The following is a 23,222-nucleotide window of genomic DNA, read 5'->3' as shown; positions in this document are numbered from 1 at the left end:
ACATGCCGCAACAAAGGATCCTGCATGCCAAAACGAAGACCTGGTGCAGCCAAAATAAATAAATAAATACTAAGAAAAGAAAAGAAAAGAAAAGAAAAGAAAAAACAATGCATGCTCTAGAGTATACATCTAGGAGTAGAATTACTGGGTCATAAGGTCTGGGAAGATTCAGTTTTAAAAGATAGTGTTTAATTGTTTTCCTAAGTGGTTGTACCCACCTGCCATGTGTAAAATTTCCGCATCCTCTCCAATACATGATAATGTCACACTTCTTAATTTTTCCCAATCGAGTGGGTATAAAATGGTATCTTGTGGTATAACTTACCTCTCTCTTATTAGTGACATTAAGTATCTCTTCATATATTTATTGGCCATATATATTTTCTTCTGCTGCAAAATGCCTGTTTATGGCTTTTACCCATTTTCCTATCATCCATTTATGTAGTTTTTTTTTTTTTTTGCGGTACGTGGGCCTCTCACTGTTGTGGCCTCTCCCGTTGCGGAGCACAGGCTCCGGACGTGCAGGCTCAGCGGCCACGGCTCACGGGCCCAGCCGCTCCGCAGCATGTGGGATCCTCCCGGACCGGGGCACGAACCCGTGTCCCCTGCATCAGCAGGCGGACTCTCAACCACTGCGCCACCAGGGAAGCCTCATTTATGTAGTTTTGTACTAATCTATTTCTCCGTGTGTGTGTATATATACATACATATACTGTCTCAGTTTATAGCTTGTTTTTTCACTTTTTATACAGTCCTTTTGACTAACAGAAGTTCTTAGTTTTAGTATGGTTAAATGAGTCTGTATTTTATCTTCTTTTTTTTTTTTTTTTTTTTTTTTTTTGCGGTATGCGGGCCTCTCACTGTTGTGGCCTCTCCCGCTGCGGAGCACAGGCTCCGGACGCGCAGGCCCAGCGGCCACGGCTCACGGGCCCAGCCGCTCCGCGGCATATGGGATCCCCCCAGACCGGGGCACGAACCCGCATCCCCTGCATCGGCAGGCGGACTCTCAACCACTGCGCCACCAGGGAGGCCCTGTATTTTATCTTCTGCTTAATATGTTTTGCATTGTAAATCCTTCCCTATTCCAAAGTCAGAAAAAATATATTAGCTATTTTATTTTATTTTACTGCTGTACCACTGATTCCACCATGTGTATTAATGTTTTTAGTGATTTTTTTTATTGTGGTAAAATATACATAACAAAATTTATCATTTTTTTTTTTTTTTTTTTCTTTTTGCGGTATGCGGGCCTCTCACTGTTGTGGCCTCTCCCGTTGCGGAGCACAGGCTCCGGATGCGCAGGCCCAGCGGCCATGGCTCACGGGCCCAGCCGCTCCGCGGCATATGGGATCCTCCCAGACCGGGGCACGAACCCGTATCCCCTGCATCGGCAGGCGGACTCTCAACCACTGCGCCACCAGGGAGGCCCAAAATTTATCATTTTAACCATTTTAAGTGTACAGTTCAGTAGCATTAAGTACATTCACAATGCAACCCATCACCACTATCCATTTTCAAAACTATTCATCATCCCAAACAGAAACTCTGTGCCCATTAATCTATATATCCCCACCCTGCCCCACAGCCCCTGGTAACCTTTATTCTACTTTCTGTCGCTATGAATTTGCCTATTCTAGGTCCTCATATAAGTGGAATCATGCAGCATTTGTCCTTTGTGTCTGATCACTTAGCATAATATTTTTAAGATTCATCCATATTGTAGCATGTATCAGAATTTCATTCCTTTTTAAGGCTGAATAATATTTTATTGTATGTATATACCATGTGTTGTTAATCCATTCATCTGTCAAACAGTTGGGTTGTTTCCACTTTTTGGCTATTGTGAATAATGGTGCTATGAACATTGGTGTTACAGCATCTGTTTCAGTCCTTGCTTTCAGTTCTTTTGTGTATATGCCTAGAAGTGGAATTGTTGGATCACGTGGTAGTTCTACGTTAAACTTTTTGATATGCTATTTTCTTCTAAAAATTTAAAATTTTGTTTTTGTCATTTAAGACCTTAATCCATCTGGAGTTGATTTTTGAGTATGGTATGAGATGTAGGAATCTGACATTTTTTTTTCATATGGATAGCTATTTTTTTCCCAGTTTTGCATACTAAATAGTCCCTCCTTTCCACAACATAGGCTTTCTACTTGTCAGTTTTAATAGAGACAGAATAACCTGGTAAGTTAATATATCATAAACAGTTTAATCATCTAACCATCTTTCTGTATAATTCAGATTGTTTTCAGGTTTAAATAATACTATTATGATCATTTAAGCTTTTTCTTTTAAATTATTTTAAGAAGGTATTTCTAAGACATGGATTATTTGGCTAAAGATTATGAATATTCTTAATCTTTCTTATACATTACTAGGTTACCCTCCATAAAAGTGGAAAAAAATTTACATTGTCACCAGGAAATACAAGTATCTATTTCCTTCAGCCATCCCAGTACTGCATTCCATACATTTTCTCTTTTTTTCTTTTTTTAACATCTTTATTAGAGTATAACTGCTTTACAATAGTGTGTTAGTTTCTGCTTTATAGCAAAGTGAATCAGCTATACACATACATATATCCTCATATCTCCTCCCTCTTGCATCTCCCTCCCACCCTCACTATCCCACCCCTCTAGGTGGTCACAAGGCACGAGCTGATCTCCCTGTGCTATGCAGCTGCTCTCACTAGCTATCTATTTTACATTTGTTAGTGTATATATGTCCATGCCACTCTCTCACTTTGTCCCAGCTTACCCTTCCCCCTCCCAATGTCCTCAAGTCCATTCTTTATGTCTGCATCTTTATTCCTATCCTGCCCCTAGGTTTTTCAGAACCATTTTTTGGGGGGGGGGATTCCATATATATATGTGTTAGCATACGGTATTTATTTTTCTCTTTCTGACTTATTTCACTCTGTATGACAGACTCTAGGTCCATCCACCTCACTACAAATAACTCAATTTCGTTTCTTTTTATGGCTGAGTAATATTCCATTGTATATATGTGCCACATCTTCTTTATCCATTCATCTGTCGATGGACACTTAGGTTGCTTCCATGTTCTGGCTATTGTAACTAGAGCTGCAATGAACATTGTGCTACGTGACTCTTTGAATTATGGTTTTCTCAGGATATATGCCCAGTAATGGGATTGCTGGGTCGTATGGTAGTTCTATTTTTAGTTTCTTAGGGAACCTCCATACTGTTCTCCATAGTGGCTGTACCAAGTTACATTCCCACCAACAGTGCAAGAGGGTTCCCTTTTCTCCATACCCTCTCCAGCATTTACTGTTTGTAGATTTTTTGATGGCCATTCTGACTGGTGTGAGGTGATACCTCATTGTAGTTTTGATTTGCATTTCTCTAAAGATAAGTGATGTTGAACATCCTTTCATGTGTTTGTTGGCAATCTGTATATCTTCTTTGGAGAAATGTCGATTTAGGTCTTCTGCCCATTTTTGGATTGGGTTGTTTGTTTTTTTGATAACTGAGCTACATGAGCTGCTTATAAATTTTGGAGATTAATCCTTTGTCAGTTGCTTCCTTTGCAAATATTTTCTCCCACTCTGAGGGTTGTCTTTTCATCTTGTTTATGTTTTCCTTTGCATGCAAAAGCTTTGAAGTTTCATTAGGTCCCATTTGTTTATTTTTGTTTTTATTTCCATTTCTCTAGGAGGTGGGTCAAAAAGGATCTTGCTGTGATTTATGTCATAGAGTGTTCTGCTTATGTTTTCCTCTAAGAGTTTTATAGTGTTTGGTCTTACATTTAGGTCTTTACTCCATTTGGAGTTTATTTTTGTGTATGGTGTTAGGGAGTGTTCTAATTTCACTCTTTTACATGCAGCTGTCCAGTTTTCCCAGCACCACTTATTGAAGAGGCTGGCTTTTCTCTGTTGTATATTCTTGCCTCCTTTATCAAAAATAAGGTGACCATATGTGCATGGGTTTATCTCTGGGCTTTCTATCCTGTTCCATTGATCTGTATTTCTTGTTTTTGTGCCAGTACCATATTGTCTTGATTACTGTAGCTTTGTAGTATAGTCTGAAGTCAGGGAGCCTGATTCCTCCAGCTCTATTTTTCTTTCTCCAGATTGCATTGGCTATTCTGGGTCTTTTGTGTTTCCATACAAATTGTGAAATTTTATTTTCTACTTCTGTGAAAAATGCCATTGGTAGTTTGATAGGGATTGCATTGAATCTGTAGATTGATTTGGGTAGTATAGTTATTTTCACAATGTTGATTCTTCCAATCCAAGAACATGGTACATCTCTCCATCTGTTTGTATCATTTTAAAGTTCTTTCATCAGTGTCTTACAGTTTTCTGCATACAGGTCTTTTGTCTCCTTAGGTAGGTTTATTCCTCGGCATTTTATTCTTTTTGTTGCAGTGGTAAATGGGAGTGTTTCCTTAATTTCTGTTTCTGATCTTTCATTCTTAGTGTATAGGAATGCAAGAGATTTCTGTGCATTAATTTTGTATCCTGCTACTTTACCAAATTCATTGATTAGCTCCAGTAGTTTTCTGGTATCATGTTTAGGATTCTCTATGTACAGTATCATGTCATCTGCAAACAGTGACAGCTTTACTTCTTCTTTTCCGATTTGGATTCCTTTTATTTCTTTTTCTTCTCTGATTGCTGTGGCTAAAACTTCCAAGACTATGTTGAATAACAGTGGTGAGAGTGGACAACCTTGTCTTATTCCTGATCTTAGAGGAAGTGGTTTCAGTTTTTCACCATTGAGAACAATGTTGGCTGTGGGTTTGTCATATATAGCCTTTATTATGTTGAGGTAAGTTCCCTCTATGCCTACTTTCTGCAGGGTTTTTATCATAAATGGGTGTTGAATTTTGTTGAAAGCTTTTTCTGCATCTGTTGAGACGATCATATGGTTTTTCTTCAATTTGTTGATATGGTTTATCACACTGATTGGTTTGCGTATATTGAAGAATCCTTGCATTCCTGGGGTAAAACCCACTTGATCATGGTGTATGATCCTTTTACTGTGCTGTTGGATTCTGTTTGCTAGTATTTTGTTGAGGATTTTTGCCTCTGTGTTCATCAGTGATATTGGCCTGTAGTTTTCTTTCTTTGTGACATCTTTGTCTGGTTTTGGTATCAGGGTGATGGTGGTCTCGTAGAATGAGTTTGGGAGTGTTTCTCCCCCCACTATTTGGAAGAGTTTGAGAAGGATAGGTGTTAGCTCTTCTCTAAGTGTTTGATACAATTCGCCTGTGAAGCCATCTGGTCTTGGGCTTTTGTTTGTTGGAAGTTTTTTTTGTGTGTGTGTGTGGTATGTGAGCCTCTCACTGTTGTGGCCTCTCCCGTTGCAGAGCACAGGCTCCGGACACGCAGGCCCAGTGGCCATGGCTCACGGGCCCAGCCGCTCTGCGGCATGTGGGATCTTCCCGGACCTGGGCACAAACCCGTGTCCCCTGCATCGGCAGGCAGACTCTCAACCACTGTGCCACCAGGAAAGCCCTGTTGGAAGATTTTTAATCACAGTTTCAGTTTCAGTGCTTGTGATTGGTCTGTTTATATTTTCTACTTCTTCCTCATTCAGTCTCAGAAGGTTGTGCATTTCTAAGAATTTGTCCATTTCTTCCAGGTTCTCCATTTTATTGGTATATAGTTGCTTGTAGTAATCTCTCATGATCCTTTGTATGTCTGCAGTGTCGGTGGTTACTTCTCCTTTTTCATTTCTAATTCTATTGATTTGAGTTTTCTCCCTTTTTTCTTGATGAGGCTGGCTAATGGTTTATCAATTTTGTTTATCTTCTCAAAGAACCAGCTATTAGTTATTTTGATCTTTGCTATTGTTTCCTTCATGTCTTTTTCATTTATTTCTGCTCTGATCTTTATGATTTCTTTCCTTCGGCTAACTGTGGGGTTTTTTTTTTGTTGTTCTTCTTCTTTCTTTAATTGCTTTAGGTGTAAGTTTAGTTTATTTGAGATGTTTCTTGTTTCTTGTATTGCTATAAACTTCCCTCTTAGATCTGCTTTTTCTGCATCCAGTAAGTTTTGGGTCGTCGTGTTTTTATTGTCATCTGTTTCTAGGTATTTTTTAATTTCTTCAGTGATCTCCTGGTTATTTTGTAGTGTACTGTGTAGCCTCCATGTGTCTGTATTTTTTACAGATTTTTTCCTGTAATTGATATCCAGTCTCATAGAGTTGTGGTTGGAAAAGATACTTGATACGATTTCAGTTTTCTTAAAATTTGTGACCCAAAATATGATCTATCCTGGAGAATGTTCCATGAGCACTTGAGAAGAAAGTGTATTGTGTTGTTTTTGGATGGAATGTCCTATAAATATCAATTAAGTCCATCCTGTTTAATGTATCATTTAAAGCTTGTGTTTCCTTATTTATTTTCATTTTGGATGATCTGTCCATTGGTGAAAGTGGGGTCTTAAAGTCCCCTACTATGATTGTGTTACTGTCGATTTCCCCTTTTATGACTGTTAGCATTTGCCTTATGTATTGAGGTGCTTCTATGTTGGGTGTATAAATATTTACAATTGTTATGTCTTCTTGGATTGATCCCTTGATCATTTTGTAGTGTCCTTCTTTGTCTCTTGTAATAGTCTTTATTTTAAAGTCTCTTTTGTATGATACGAGAATTGCTACTCCAGCTTTCTTTTGATTTCCATTTGCATGGAATATCTTTTTCCATCCCCTCACTTTTAGTCTGTATGTGTCCCTAGGTCTGAAGTGGGTCTCTTGTAGACAGCATATATATGGGTCTTGTTTTTGTATCCATTCAGGCAGTCTGTGTCTTTTTTTTTTTTTTTTTGGCGGTACGCAGGCCTCTCACTGTTGTGGCCTCTCCCGTTGCGGAGCACAGGCTCCGGACGCGCAGGCGCAGCGGCCATGGCTCACGGGCCCAGTCGCTCCGCGGCATATGGGATCTTCCCAGACCGGGGCACGAACCCGTGTCCCCTGCATCGGCAGGCCACTGTGCCACCAGGGAAGCCCAGTCTGTGTCTTTTGATTGGAGCATTTAATCCATTTACATTTAAGGTAGTTATCAATATGTATGTTCCTATTACCATTTTCTTAATTGTTTTGGGTTTGTTATTGTAGGTCTTTACCTTCTCTTGTGTTTCCTGCCTTTTGAAGTTCCTTTAGCATTTATTGTAAAGCTGGTTTGGTGCTGCTGAATTCTCTTAGCTTTTGCTTGTCTGTAAAGGTTTTAATTTCTCTGTCGAATCTGAATGAGATCCTTGCTGGGTAGAGTAATCTTGGTTGTAGTTTTTTCCTTTCATCACTTTAAATATGTCCTGCCACTCCCTTCTGGCTTGCAGAGTTCCTGCTGAAAGAGCAGCTGTTAACCTAATGGGGATTCTTGTGTGTTATTTGTTGTTTTTCCCTTGCTGCTTTTAATATTTTTTCTTTGTATTTAATTTTTGATAGTTTGATTAATATGTGTCTTGGCATGTTTCTCCTTGGATTTATCCTGTATGGGACTCTCTGTGCTTCCTGGGCTTGATTAACTATTTCCTTTCCTATATTAGGGAAGTTTTCAACTATAATCTCTTCAAATATTTTCTCAGTCCCTTTCTTTTTCTCCTCTTCTTCTGGGATCCCTATAATTCGAATGCTGGTGCATTTAATGTTGTCCCAGAGGTCTCTGAGACTGTCCTCAATTCTTTTCATTCTTTTTTCTTATTCTGCTCTGCAGTAGTTATTTCCACTATTTTATCTTCCAGGTCACTTATCCGTTCTTCTGCCTCTGTTATTCTGCTATTGATTCCTTCTAGAGAGTTTTTAATTTCATTTATTGTGTTGTTCATCATTGTTTGTTTGCTCTTTAGTTCTTTTAGGTCCTTGTTAAACATTTCTTGTATATTCTCCATTCTGTTTCCAGGATTTTGGATTATCTTTACTGTCATTACTGTGAATTCTTTTTCACGTAGACTGCCTATTTCCTCTTCATTTGTTTGGTCTGTTGGGTTTTTAACTTGCTCCTTCCTCTGCTGTGTGCTTCTCTGTCTTCTCATTTTGCTTAACTTACTATGTTTGGGATCTCCTTTTAGCAGCCTGCAGGTTCATAGTTCCCATTGTTTTTGGTGTCTGTCCCCAGTGGCTAAGGTTGGTTCAGTGAGTTGTGTAGGCTTCCTGGTGGAGGGGACTGGTACCTGTGTTCTGGTGGGTGAGGCTGGATCTTGTCTTTCTGTTTGCAGGACTGCATCCGGTGGTGTGTTTTGCGGTGTCTATGACCTTATTATGATTTTAGGCAGCCTCTCTGCTAATGGGTTGTGTTGTGTTCCTGTCTTGTTAGTTGTTTCTCATAGGGGTCCAGCACTGTAGCTTGCTGGTCGTTGAGTGGAGCTGGGCCTTAGCGTTTAGGTGGAGATCTCTGGGAGAGCTTTTGCCATTCGATATTAGGTGGAGCCAGGAGGTCTTTGGTGGACCAGTGTCCTGAACTTGGCTCTCCTACCTCAGAGGCACAGGCCTGATACCGGGCCAGAGCACCAGGACCTGGTCAGGGCGCGCGGGATGGCCTCATCCAGGGGCACCTGCAGGCAGGTACACCCGATTGGTGCAGTCACCAAGAGGGCGAGCCCACCTGCCCGCTGGTCCCGTCCCCTTCCCTCTGATTGCCTGAGCGGGTGCAGTCTCGCTTCCTCTAGCTGGAGTCTGGGAATCCCACCTCCCTTTGCTCTTTTTTTGAATTTAGAAGTTCTAAAATAATAACATCCTTTTTTTGTTGTTGTTTGAACTCCTTTAAATAATAACATTGTAGTATCTTTTTTTTCAAATGTTCTTTTGCTGTTTATGTGTCCTCCTTTATCTGGTTCAAAATAATGAAACTACTACAGATGTTTTGTTGTTGTTTTGCTATATAAATTCAAAGAGAATGAAATAAAAGTTTGGTTGCCTTAAAATCCATATCATGTTTTCCTTAGTGACTTATTGCTCTGTCATTGGGAGCAGATAAAATTTTAAATATAGTCCCCTACCATCCTCATTCTCATGAAAGTTGTAAGTAGAAGTTTAATGCACAGTCTCACACTTCAGATTTTTAATAATTAATTAATTAATTAATTAATTTAATTAAAAATTCGTTTTTAATTTTAAACTTTTTGGCCACCCTGTGGGATCATAGTTCCCAGACCAGGGATAGAACCTGCGTCCCCTGCAGTGGAAGCGTGGAATGTTAACTGCTGGACCACCAGGAAAGTCCCCCAGGTTTCTATTTAGTATGAATTAATTTCCAGTAGTTACTGTGGTGAGGATTTGGATCAAAATGTGACACTGTAATAAAAGTGTAAATAATCTTTGACTTCTTAAGTTGCTCTGAGTAGATTTTCCCCATCTTAGTAAATTTCTTTCTTTTTTTTTTTTAATTTAATTTTATTTTTGGCTGCGTTGGGTCTTCATGGCTGCACGTGGGCTTTCTCTAGTTGCAGTGAACGGGGGGCTACTCTTCCTTGCAGAGCGTAGGCTTCTCATTGTGGTGGCTTCTCTCTTTTTTTAAAAAAAATTATTATTTTTTTATACAGCACGTTCTTATTTGTTATCTATTTTATACATATTAGTATATATATGTCAATTCCAATCTCCCATGGTGGCTTCTCTTGTTTCGTAGCACAGGCTCTAGGCTTGCGGGCTTCGGTAGTTGTGGCATGTGGGCTCTAGAGTGCAGGCTCAGTAGTCGTGGCGTGCGGGCTCTAGAGTGCAGGCTCAGCAGTTTTGGCGCATGGGCTTAGTTGCTCTGCGGCATGTGGGATCTTCCTGGACCAGGGATTGAACCCATGTCCCCTGCCATTTTTTGTGTGTTGTTACAAAAAGGCTTCAATGAACATCATTTTACATACATTTTTGTATATTTGACCCATTATTTCTTCAGGATAAATTGCTATAAGCATATTTTTAGGGTCAAAATGTAGGCATATTTAAAGTTTTGATAAATATTGCCAAATAGTCCATTAAAAATTTAGTTCAGGGCTTCCCTGGTGGCGCAGTGGTTGAGAGTCCGCCTGCCGATGCAGGGGACACGGGTTCGTGCCCCGGTCTGGGAAGATCCCACATGCCGCGGAGCGGCTGGGCCCGTGAGCCATGGCCGCTGAGCCTGCGCGTCCGGAGCCTGTGCTCCGCAACGGGAGAGGCCACAACAGTGAGAGGCCCGCATACCTCAAAAAAAAAAAAAAAAAAAATTTAGTTCAAATTTATACTCTCATCAACATCCTGTTCACCAGAGTCTCATCATCACTGATAATTTGGATTTTGATCAACTCATGTTTTTATTTGGTGTTTTCTTATTAGTGATTAACTTTAGCATATTTTCATGTTTAACATCAATAAGTATTGCTTAAAAATTTTTTTTCTTCTCATATATTCTACCCATTTTTTTTCTTTTCTTTTAAAATAAATTTATTTATTTATTTTTGGCTGCATTGGGTCTTTGTTGCTGTGCGTGGGCTTTCTCTAGTTGCGGCGAGTGGGGGCTACTCTTTGTTGTGGTGTGCGGGCTGCTCATTGCGGTGGCTTCTCTTGTTGCGGAACATGGGCTGTAGGTGCTATTATAAACCAGAGGCTTTTTACCATTATACTTTTATGCTGATTATTATTTATAGGGTAGCTAATTTTTTCATATTTACCTTTTATACTTTAAAATACTATTATAATTTGTATTTATCTTTTGTACTTTAAAATGCTATTATAATACTTTAAAATACTATTATAGGGACTTCCCTGGTGGCGCAGTGGTTAAGAATCCGCCTGCCAATGAAGGGGACACGGGTTTGAGCCCTGGTCTGGGAAGATCCCACATGCCGCAGAGCTACTGGGCCTGTGTGCCGTGGCTGCTGGGCCTGCACTCTGGAGCCCGCGAGCCACAACTACTAAGCCCATGTGCCACAACTACTGAAGCCTGCGCGCCTAGAGCCTGTGCTCCACAACAAGAGAAGCCACTGCAATGATAAGCCTGTGCACCACAATGAAGAGTAGCCCCCGCTCACTGCAACTAGAGAATGCCCCCACGCAGCAACAAAGACCCAACACAGCCAAAAAGAAAATACTATTATAGGGGGGACTCCCCTGGTGGTCCAGTGGTTAAGGATCTGACTTCCGCTGCAGAGGACGTGAGTTCGAATCCCTGGTCGGAGAGCTAAGATCCCATGTGCTGCAGGGCAACTAAACCTGCACGCCACAACTAGAGAGCCCACGTGCCACAACTAGAGAGCCTACGTGCCACAACTACTGAGGCTGTGCGCCCTGGAGCCTGCACACCACAACTAGAGAAGGCTGCGTGCCACAATGAAGACACAACGCAGCCAAAAATAAATAAATAAAAATATTTTTTAAAATACTATTATAATCTAACTGGGAATAATTTCTTCCCAGTTAGAATACCAGTATTATTCAGTATCCCTGCCTATGAGAAGTGCTGAAATATTGAGAAACCAAATGAAACCAAGAGCTATGGATTAAGAAGGAATAATTTTTCATTCTTATGCCTTGTGAAGATCAGGGTGTCTCTTTTCTTTTAGACCTCATTTGCCCTTGTGCCCGCTAGATCATATTGATTGATTGAATGAATGAATACATAAATAGATGAAGAGATGAGTGGAAAATCAATGATTATAAACACACAGATATCAGAATAAAGGAAAGATTATGAGAAATGTTTCATGTTCATTTTATTTGTGATCTACTTGTTCCTTAAAGTTTTAATAATCAGAACTTAAGGGTGCACACATGTATGCTGACAAGAAAAATCAGAGTAGTTTTGATCCATAAAGCTTATATTGACAACATAACATTGTTACTTTTATTTTTTATTTTATTTATTTGTTTCACAAATAAGAGTTTCTTTGAAAATGCAGCATTGTGCTGACAATAAAAATCATAGAGAACTCACATGATCAGGGAAATATAATCACGGGAAAAAATGGTAAGGAGATATCCATCTGTTATCAAAATTTCCTTTGAGATTCCTCTTTCAGATCTGCAGGAAGACTTGAGAATCTTTAGGGCATCTCTTACTAATGTAACCAAAAGTCCTGAAGTCTTTCTCTGTCATTAAATGGGTCCAGATCAAATAACTCAAAGCCCATGCATTTAAATGTGCAGATTCCAGCACACTCACCTATAATTCTGAGGTGTCCCAGGCCAAACTTTTGTTCCTCTCTGTTTCTTCATAACATGATTACTTTTAAAGGTAAATCAGCTTTTAATTTCCTTCTTTCTTTTTTTAAAATTTTTATTGGAGTTTAGTTGATTTACAATGTTGTGTTAGTTTCAGGTGTACAAATCAGTTATATTGATATATCTAAATATGTCCACTCTTTTTTTTTTTTTGATTCTTTTCCCATATAGGACATTACAGAGTATAGAGTTCCCTGTGCTATACAGCAGGTTCTTATTATCTATCTTCTGTATAGTAGTGTGTATATATCAATCCCAGTCTCCCAATTTATCCCTCTCGCCACTTCATCCCCTGGTAACCATAAGTTTGTTTTCTACATCCGTGACTCTACTTCTGTTTTGTAAATAAATTCATTTGTACACTTTTTGTAGATTCCACATATAAGTGATATATGATATTTGTCTTTTTGTGTCTGACTTACTTCACTCAGTATGACAATCTCTAGGTTCATCCATGTTGCTGCAAATGGCATTATTTTGTTTTTTTTATGGCTGAGTAATATTCCATTATATATATATATATATATATATGTACCACATCTTCTTTATCCATTCCTCTGTTGATGGGCATTTAGGTTGCTTCCATTTCTTTCTTTTTAACCACTTTTTCTCTAGCTACTAAGTGAAACCTGAATTAAGCTATAGACTCCCCCTGCTGGGTAAGAATGGTGAGAAGAGCAAAAAACCTAAACTTTGTACTTGAACAGTCAAAGGTCCCATTAGGCACTGTTGCAGTGCCCTAATTGGTATTTTTAAATCCTTGTATTGTTCTCCGCAGGGAGCTTTTCCAGCTCGTTTGAAGAAAGTGCTGATTGTGGGAGCACCCATATGGTTCAGAGTGCCCTATTCCATCATCAGCCTCCTTCTGAAGGACAAAGTCCGGGAGAGGGTAAAGGAAGCTAAATTAATTTTATTTGGAGGTGGGATAGATACATTTCCATCTCTACTGCTGAAATCTGCCAATTAATTTTCTACCTTCAAAAAACCTTCCTGGCTTGTTTCTCTTTCTGCTTCTGTTAGTGTGTTCTCTTATATTCTCTGCTTTATTCTTTACTCAGCCCAATATAGGCTGCCTTTCTTACTGTGCAAGTTCCTTGAAGTTAGGACCTGGACATAGTTTGGGCACTTCCCCTGTATGTAGCACCTTGCATGCAGATAGCATCGAAGGAATGTGTCCCGTGAGTGACTTAGAGATAGCTGCTACTTCCAAAATTTAGTCCTGTGGCTCTACAGGCTTTTAATATTTAGCAACTTCTAATATAATTACATCAGTTGAACTGGCGATTGAATTTGTTCAACTGGAAATATTCAGTCCCCTTGACCACCACGGTGCTGGAGGAGACTCTCAATCTCTCTTTTACTTTTATTCCTGGCATTTTCTCTTAAAACAGCTTGTTGCTTCCCAACTTCAAAAGCATTGTCTAAAATTATCTTGATTCTATTATCATCCCCTAAGTATTCCAGGATGGAAAGATTATGGTTTCAGTCATTTACTCATTCATTTCTCAGCCTTGAAAGAAAGGGTATATGAAACATTGGTATAATAGAATAAGATAATAATGTTGTAAAATAGTATCAGAGGGTTTTTTTTTTTAGTATGAGATTATATGAATAATAACAATACAGATCTTTGTAGCTGAGGCGACCTGGGTTGGAGAGGGGAAACTAAAGATGTTTGGTTCTGCGGAAGCTACTGAGTGACCTAGTGACCCCAGAGTAGGAGATGTCTTTCCTAAGATAACTCTTTGAGAGGACTCCTTAGGCAAGTTCTTAACACTTGAATTATATACAAGTATATACATGCATGTATGAACTCAAAATATATTGAGCACCTTTACAGTCCAGGCTCTGGGCCCTGGGAATTAAAAGTTGAGTGAGATAGCCCTTATTCCTGAGGAGCTTATGGTCCTGAAAGGGGACACAGACATGTTCAGAGGACTGTGGCTCTGAGAAACATAGAGGAGAATGTTATCTCAGACTGTCAGGGAGGGCTTCACAGAAGAGGTTGAGCTATAAGCTCGTCCTTGACGAGGCCAAAGAGGAAAAGAGGGCATTCCAAGAAGCAGCATTCCAGGAAGAGGCAACAGCAAGCAAGGCAAACATTCCCATTCCACACAGATTCCAAAAAGAACCAACTAGGCTAATTTGGTCCAGTATGGCTGTGTCCAAGCAGAGAGAGGAATTAAGTGTTACAATTACTTCTCTAGCATTTTTCCTGGGCTACCCAGCCTCTGGGAGGCTGGTCTTGTCTTGCTTTCACAGAAACCTATCTTTGAGAATGTCCATACCAAGCTGTGAGTAAAACACAAGCCAACAGGCTTAGAATTGTTTGCCTTAGTATGGGGTTGACAAAAATAATCACGTCCCATGCATTCTTAGTAGTCAAAAAGGCGAATACCCACATGAGATGGTACTGGAAAGGCTTGTAAATAGTATAAAGCCTTGGTTCACTATACCTACGTTTATAACAGGGCCCCTAATTCCAGGAATGAATTTGCTATACATTGTGGGAAGTCAAACCTTTTCTGGGAAATTCGTAGGACTTCATTCCCAAGCAGATGAAATTCAGTCTACTCCTTTTCTAAGTTTACCAGGTATTTCAAGCAAATCTCATATCATTCTCCAAAGCACTTTTGTTCTTTATCTGTTTGTTCCCCTCCCTCCCCACATACTCACGTGGTTCTTTCTGACCTTCCAGATTCAGATATTAAAGACATCTGAAGTCACCCAGCACCTGCCCAGGGAGTGCCTTCCAGAAAACCTGGGTGGGTACGTCAAAATTGACCTCGCCACTTGGAATTTCCAGTTTCTATCCCAGATGAACGGCCACCCAGATCCCTTCGATGAGATCATCCTGTTCTCCCTCCCTCCGACCTTAGACTGGGACTCAGTGCATGTCCCAGGTCCCCATGCCATGACCATCCAAGAGTTGATGGACTATGTTAGCACCAGGCAAAAGCGGGGGATATATGAGGAGTATGAAGACATCCGTCGTGAGAACCCTGTTGGCACTTTCCACTGTTCCATGTAAGTAGGAAAGGTTTGGGCCAGCGATTGATCACTTTCCAAGATGCTGTGGCACACGTTGGTAGCCCTCCTTCCACACCTCACTTCCTTAACATAGGCTCTTCCTTGTGTTAGGAGCCTCACTCTCACTTAGATGATAGTTTCTTTCATCCAGAAAGAGGCACCTCTTGGTGCTTGTTGCCAACAGCGTATGCTGTGAAATTTCTGAAGGTCTTTGGTCCCAGTGGAGGAACTGTGTACTAATGGATACATTTTTTGATATTTCCCTGATATGCAAGTGTTTTTAGGAAAAAAACAAAAATGTAGGCTCAAAATGTAGGCTGTTGATTTGATCTCTGGTCCTTTCATTTGGGCAGTTTCTCCCTACAGCATTTATAGTATTACATTACTTTCTGAGGAGGGGTACTGGTCCATTTAAGATAATCCACAGTCAGTAAGAGAGAAGAGTTGCCTCTTACGAATTCAGCCTTGTGGGATTTTCCTTCTACCTGAATTCTGTAACTGGTTTATAACCACTTGATAACTATTGTTGGCAATAGAGCATGGATCATTTCTCTTACTGCTGCTGTCATTTATCTTACCATGTTTTCGTTGGCTGTTGCAAAAGCTTCTTTTTCTCCAAGTTTTGAGACTGTTTGTTGAAAATTAAGGAAGCTCGGGGACTTCCTTGGCGGTCCAGTGGTTAGGACTTTGCCTTCCAATGCAGGGGGTGCGGGTTCATTCCCTGGTCAGGGGGCTAAGATCCCATATGCCTCGTGGCCAAAAAACCAAATGTAAAACAGAAGCAATATTGTAACAAATTCAATAAAGACTTTAAAGTGGTCCGCATCCAAAAAAAAAAAAAACTTTAAAAAAAAAAAAGGAAAATTAAGGAAGCTCTCCCCAGTGGGTCCCAGGCTCAAGTTCCAGCTTAGCCAAAAATACCCTCTGTAACTTACCCAAGTTATTTCTCTTCTTTGCACCTCAGTTTTCCTGTGTGTAGTATTTGATATTAGACTCACTGATATCTACGTACTCTTTTGTAGCTTAAATGTTTTAGGAATCCGTGATTCTGGGAGTACCTCTTTCCCCTTTTAATTCCTGTCCAGCTTAGTGTGCTGTAAAGAAGGTTATGCAGGGAGTGAGGTAAGTGGGAAAAGGAAAAAAAAAAGAGGGAAAATAATGAGTTAGGAAACAGATAAGGGAAGTAAGAGAGAAGAAGCAATTGAGAAAAAAAATCAATAAGCAGAATAAGAATGCAAAGGAAAATAAGAAATAAAAAAGAGAGAGAGAAAGCAGAGTATATATCATGTGGGGAGAGTATTCTTCTCTCCCACACAGCTCTGTTTCATCCCTACCAGCTCAAGACCCCTGTATGTATCCAGTCTTTTTCCCAGCCAGAGCAGAGGATGCACACTTGTCCTGGGTATTTCTGACCGTGCTCTGGGTGCTTCTACTTGAGGGGTCCTTGAGGTGTCATTTCTACAATGGTTCCCCTTCCCCACATTAAAATAGTGGGTTTGGATTGTGCTCCTTGCATCACCCAAGCCAGCTGTCATGTTATAATCAGAGAATATATCCTAGTCCTATGGAAGGACTTCCCAATCTTGCCTCTTTATTTATTGAATCAATGAAAACGTCCCACTTCAGGAACTAGAAACCAGAATCCTCAACATCTTCAGGCCCCTGTCTTACACCAAGTTCCAGTAGAACTACTTACACAGAACAAACTGTTTCCCATGGAATTCTGGATTAAGAAGTAGATATCAGAGTATTCACTGCTGTCCAGGATGCCTGTAGACCAAGAGACTTTCTTTCCCTTTTTTTTTCCTCCCCTATACCATCCTTTCAAAGGATTTTTAAAAATTTAACTTTAAATTTTAACTTTATTATGAGATGATTGTAGATTCACATGCATTTGTAAGAAATAGAGATCATGTGTACCCTTTCCACAGCTATCCCATGGTAACATCTCCCAGAAGTTTAATATAGTATCACAACCAGGATATTGATACAATCCACCAATCTTATTCAGATTTCCCCAGTTTCAGTGTGTGTGTATGTATTTAGTTCTTTACAATTTTTATCACACAGGTAAGTTTGTGTATACAGAACTGCAGTCAAGATACAGAATTCCATAACCACATACCTCCATTCCACCCTTCCCCAGCCCTAACCCCTGCAACCACTAATCAATTCTCCATTACTATAATTTTATCATTTTAAGAATGTTATTATATAAATGGAATCATACTATGTGTAAACTTTTGGGATTGCCTTTTTTCACTCAGTATAATTCTTGGGAGATTCACCCAAGTTGTTATTTGTACCAAGTTTGTTCCTTTTTATTGCTGAGTAATATTCCATGGTATGGATGAACCACAGTACAAACTGTTAACCAATCAACCATTTACCTGTTGAAGGACATCTGGGTTGTTTCCAGTTTCTTTTACAAGTAAAGTTGCTCTGAACATTTGTGTCTAGGTTTTGTGTGAAAATAAGTTTCTATTTCTCTGGGATAAATGTCCAAGAGTGGGATTGATAGGTCATATGGTAACTATGTGTTTAGTTTTATGAAAAACTGCCCAGCTCTTTTCCAGAGTGGCTGTACCCTTCTGCATTCCTCCCAGCAATATATGAATGATCCATTTTCTTTGCATCCTCACCAGCGTTCAGTGTTGTCACTATTTTTTATTTTAGCTGTTCTGATAGGTGTATGATGAGATCCCTAAATTAAAATTAGAATTGTGGTTTTAATTTACATTTTCCTACTATCTAATGATATTGAGCATCTTTTCATGTGCTTCTTTGCCGTCTGTATATTCTCTTTGTAAAATGTCTTTTGCCCATTTTCTATTTGGATTTTTTTTAAAACTGTTGGGATTTGAGAGTTCTTTATATTCTAGGTACTGGTTCTTTGTTGGATACGTGGTTTGCGAATATTTTCTTCCAGTCTGTAGCTTTTTTTTTTCATCCTCTTCTGGGTCTCTTGTGAAGCAGAAGTTTATTTTGATGAAGTTCCTTTAACAGTTATTCCTTGTGCGGATCATGCTCTTGGTGTCAAGTCTAAGAACACATTGCCTAGCCCTAGAATCCAAAGATTTTTCTACGTTTTTTTTCCTAAAATTTTTATAGGTTTATGTTTTACATTTAATTTAAGTCTGTGATCCATTTTGAATTAACTTTTGTGTAAGGTGTAAGGTTTAGGTTGATGTTCAAATTTTTTTCCCTATAGGTATCTAATTACTCCAGCACTGTTGGTCAAAAAGAGTATTCCTTTTATTGAATTGTTCTTGGAACTTTGTAAAATATCAGCTGGGCTTACTTGTGTGGGAAGAAGGATTTTTTTTTTTTTAAATCCACAGAGTACTCAAACTGTGTTTAATAAATGTATTTATTTATTTTTGGCTGCGTTGGGTCTTCATTGCGGCACGCAGGCTTTCTCTAGTTGCGGCGAGCGGGGGCTATTCTTCGTTGTGGTACACAGGCTTCTCATTGTGGTGGCTTCTCTTGTTGTAGAGCATGGGCTCTGGGTGCGTGGACTTCAGTAGTTGTGGCATGCGGGCTCAGTAGTTGTGGCTTGCGGGCTCTACAGTGCAGGCTCAGTAGTTGTGGTGCACAGGCTTAGTTTCTCCGTGGTATGTGGGATCTTCCTGGACCAGGGCTCGAACCCGTGTCCCCTGCATTGGCAGGTGGATTTTTTTTTTTTTTTTTGCAATACGCGGGCCTCTCACTGTTGTGGCCTCTCCCGTTGCGGAGCACAGGCTCCGGATGCGCAGGCTCAGCGGCCATGGCTCACGGGCCTAGCCGCTCCACGGCATGTGAGATCTTCCCGGACCGGGGCACGAACCCATGTCCCCTGCATCGGCAGGCGGACTCTCAACCACTGCGCCACAGGGAAGCCTGGCAGGTGGATTCTTAACCGTGGTGCCACCAAGGAAGTCCGGGGATTTTTTTTTTAAATATGAAAAAGAACAGAGCATGACGTGACAAACAACTATTTCCTATCACGGGCATTAGTACTGACAGTTTTTAGCATTTTGTTGGATTTGCTTCATCTTTTTTATTGTATAAAAGAATTAATTGTAAAGTTGAAATCCTTCTAATCCTCACCATCAGTTCTCCTCATTCCCCAGAAGCAGTCACTAGTATGAACGTGGTATGTTTCCTACCAGATGATTTTGTTTATACTGTTACATATACATTCATACCTATGAACAATATAGAGTATTACTTTATATGTGTGGTCTTTATAATTTTTTTTTTGCTTTTAATCAATATGTATGCAAGTGATTTTTTCAAAACCAAATAGTACCAAAAAAAAAAAAGTAATGAATGACAACAATCTCCTGACTTGGGCTCAGTTCCACTTCCATTGTCATCCATTTTCAACTCTTGTAGCTGTTTTTTTTTTTTTCTTTATTTTAGTTTGTTTCATTTCCTTCAGGTCTCCAGGAAACCTAGAGAAGAACCGCTATGGGGATGTACCCTGCCTGGACCAAACTAGAGTGAAGCTGACAAAACGAAGCGGCCACGCTCAGGTAGAAAGATAAATGCCATCCTTTTAGGAACACTGAGGGAAATTTAAGCCTCTTCCAAAGTGAAGCTTACTAATACTGTAGTAGAAAGAACATGGACTCTAAGCCAGAGAGAGAAGGTTTGAGTTTTATTTTCTTTTTTTTCTTTTTTTTTGAGTTTTATTTTTTATTTTTTAAGCTATATATATATATATATTTTTAATTAATTTATATATTTTTAATTAATTTATTTATTTTTGGCTACGTTGGGTCTTCGTTGCTGCGTGTGGGCTTTCTCTAGTTGCTGCAAGCAGGGGCTACTCTGTTGCGGTGCATGGCCTTCTCATTGCGGTGGCTTATCTTCTTGCAGAGCAGGGGCTCTAGGTGCGCAGGCTTCAGTAGTTGTGGCACGAGGGCTCAGTAGTTGTGGCTCGTGGGCTTAGTTGCTCTGCGGCATGTGGGATCTTCCTGGACCAGGGCTGGAACCCGTGTCTCCTGCATTGGCAGGCGGATTCTTAACCACTGCGCCACCAGAGAAGCCCCAAGGTTTGAGTTTTAGACTACATACTAGTTATTAACATATGCAAGTCCCTATGTGCCCATCTCACAGTACTAAGTAGAAATTAAATGAAATACTTTATGTACATGTTGATAGCACAAAGTTTGGCATATTACTGTAGGTGCTCAACAAATGTTCAATTATTTTGCCTTTTACTCCTAATAAAGTCATAGTCATGTCATCCACCATACTGGTGAGTGTATATGTGTCAATACCAGGCGACTCTCGTTATAAGTGACCTCTAGGACTTCCCTGGTGGTCCAGTGATTAAGACTCCATGCTCCCAATGCAGGGGACCTGGGTTTGATTCCTGGTGGGGGAACTAGATCCTGCATGCCGCAACTAAGACCCAGGGCAGCCAAATAAATAAATATTAAAAAGAAATCCAACTCTTAAAAAAAAAAAAAGTGACCTCTGATTTTTCCATCTAGAAGATCTGACAAAAATTTTGGACGACTAGTGTATACATAAATATATAGGGATAGAGATGAATTGGTCAGATGCCTCTATTATTTAATGTATTAATTTGATCATATCTGTGCATATTAAAAATCACATGTACTTAGTAGAGACATTTAGTGAAAAGTTATTCAAACTTTTCACATACACCTTTAACATCAGTTTCTTTGTCCTCATTTGAGCTACTTTTGAGTCAATCGAACACAGTTTTACAGAATACATCATTTTTATTTCCTTTTTTAAGTGCCTGGTATTGTCACTGGAAAGTTTATTCTAAGTCAGAAAAGTCTATTAGCATAACATTAGCACAGTTTTTTCTTTTCATTCATCCTGTATCTCATGCATCCTCTGTAGCATTATCATTTACTTATTCCTTTTTAAAGTCCTCTTTATTATAATTTGTTTACAGTAGCATCCAACACTTAAGAATTTTGAGGTCAACAATTAGATAGGTGTTACATTTCTTCTTTTTCCTTCTGATACAACAGTTCTGTCTGGTGACCTCTGTACACATCAAAAAACAGCATTGATCGAGGTTGCTGTTCACTATTTAAAAGGAGTTTAAATAGTGCCCCTTAACATGACACAGTATAGGGACTTGTTATATCCCCCCTCTTTTTTCTGGAGGATAATTCTTAAGAACATCATTGCCTTATATTTGGGTATGTATGGTATATGAGTCAGTACCCTAGGATCATGGTTTTAATCTCTTTTGACCCTAGTGTTTCAAGTACATAAACTGAATTCATAATCCTGTCTAGGATCCTTACAGAGGGTTTTCCTGCAGTGGCATTAGCTAAGAGTCTGTCTGACTGAAGGCAAATTCACCAGTATTATTAAGATCATCTTAGGTGAGTTGGGGCTCTGGAGTCAGAGATAATCTGAATGTATGTCTTGTTGACTACTCTGTCTCCAAGACCTAGAACAGTGCCTGGCATGTATCAGACATTCAGTAAATTATTTGTGAATGAATGAGTGAATCCCGGTGTACCAGGAGACTATTCTAGTCATCCTGTAATTAATCTGAAGTTCATCGCTTGAGTTATAGTCCCTCTCATTACTACAAATATTGGTATAGCCTTTATTTCCACAATAAGTGGAGGATTCAGGTTTATTAGTGAATTGTTCAACAGATTTCAGCTGGAATTACAAAGCCGTTAGTCCAGTTTCAGTTGAACCTGGCCCATAACATAATGTGCATGCTGTGTTTCTTCCTGCTATTTCAGTTTGCCCCTAAGTCTATACTTTATCTCTGAGGTCATTTTCAGTTTTTAATATGTAATGATTCTTCTGAAATTGCTGATTTTAATTCCCAGTGCTCTCAGAGACAAGAATGCTAAGAGCTGGTATCCTTAGTTATAAAGAAATAAGTCTCCTTTAAATAGGTGGCATTTCTTTTCAAAGCATGAAGTTAGCTCCAAGAGTAACAGCTCATATATTACTTATATAATATGTTGATTGGCATGTACCAGGTAAATCCTTTGTACTTTTCTATGCCTTCTCACATGGGTCCTGCAGTGTATACCATTTGAATGTGCCAGGCTGAACAGAGGATGGGCTTTGGCTGACTATGGGTGGGCCCTGGATTGAGAAGCCTGGTTGGGGTGAGTGAGACTTTTAGCTTTCTGGGTCTGCTGCAGATGATCCATTAGCTCAGTGAAGGTGTCCAAGTCAGGGTAGAACACGAGTAGTATGAGGTCAATACCAGTTGCTGTGGGAGAAGAACAGAGGAGGAAACTCTTGAATAAATAATTAGTGGGAGGATAAGTGTTAAGTTGGTAGACTGACTATCTAATGGACATATATCCAAATAACATGGGTTTGACCATGAGATGGAGATTTTTTTTTTTTTTTTTTGGCAGAGCCGTGTAGCTTGCAGGATCTTAGTTCCCCGACCAGGGATTGAACCCGGGCCTACGGCAGTGAAAGCACCAAGTCCTAACCACTGGACCACCAGGGAACTCCCTGGAGATGTTTTATTAGGGTGGCCGTGTGGTACTGACAGTTCAGACTGTCCTCCAAGTGTTGGAACCCAGTGGAGAAAGGGTTGATGGGGAGTCATTCCCATCTCTCTAGAGTGGAATGGAGTATGGATTTTCCCTAGTTTGCTGTTGAAACTTCTTTACTTTTGTCCTCCTGTAACCCTCCATATCCTATTTAATTTCCCTGATGGCTAATGATGTAAATAAGACCGAGGACATTGGGAGGTGGGAGAAGGCCCGCAGAAGAGAGTCAGGAGCTATTCATTGAGGCTCTTCTGAATGTGTGTGGCTTTTGCTTTGTGTTAATTTAGGCAGTAATGGAGCCCGTTTGGCCCATGCTGTTGATGGTCCTAGCTGTGAGGCATAGCTTTCTTCCTTCTCCAGTCACACTTTGCCTTTTGTGTGTCACAGCATGGACAGGTGTTCCTGCTTAGGTTGCTTGGCTTGCCTGCCTTTTGGTTTTGGTTCTGAGCTGTAGTGCTACAAGTCCTAATGGACTCCTTTTTTGTAAATAACAGCTTTACTGAGATATAATTCACAT

The 23,222-nt window shown here is 39.8% G+C and overlaps 1 protein-coding gene across 1 annotated transcript in view; it reads left to right on the top strand.

Moving 5' to 3' along the window:
* PTPN9 (protein tyrosine phosphatase non-receptor type 9) overlaps positions 1-23,222 on the top strand; it is an 80,352-nt gene that overhangs the window by 44,869 nt on the left and 12,261 nt on the right. The window contains exons 6-8 of the mRNA XM_081227783.1: positions 12,937-13,047; positions 14,857-15,185; positions 19,612-19,705. Of these exons, the coding sequence (XP_081083909.1) occupies positions 12,937-13,047; positions 14,857-15,185; positions 19,612-19,705 (534 nt within the window). The remainder of the gene's footprint in view (positions 1-12,936; positions 13,048-14,856; positions 15,186-19,611; positions 19,706-23,222) is intronic.

Source organism: Mesoplodon bidens (assembly GCF_964165515.1).
Source record: "Mesoplodon bidens genome assembly, chromosome: 3".
Lineage (NCBI taxonomy): Eukaryota > Metazoa > Chordata > Mammalia > Artiodactyla > Ziphiidae > Mesoplodon > Mesoplodon bidens.
This window is presented reverse-complemented; position numbering and strand designations above follow the sequence as displayed.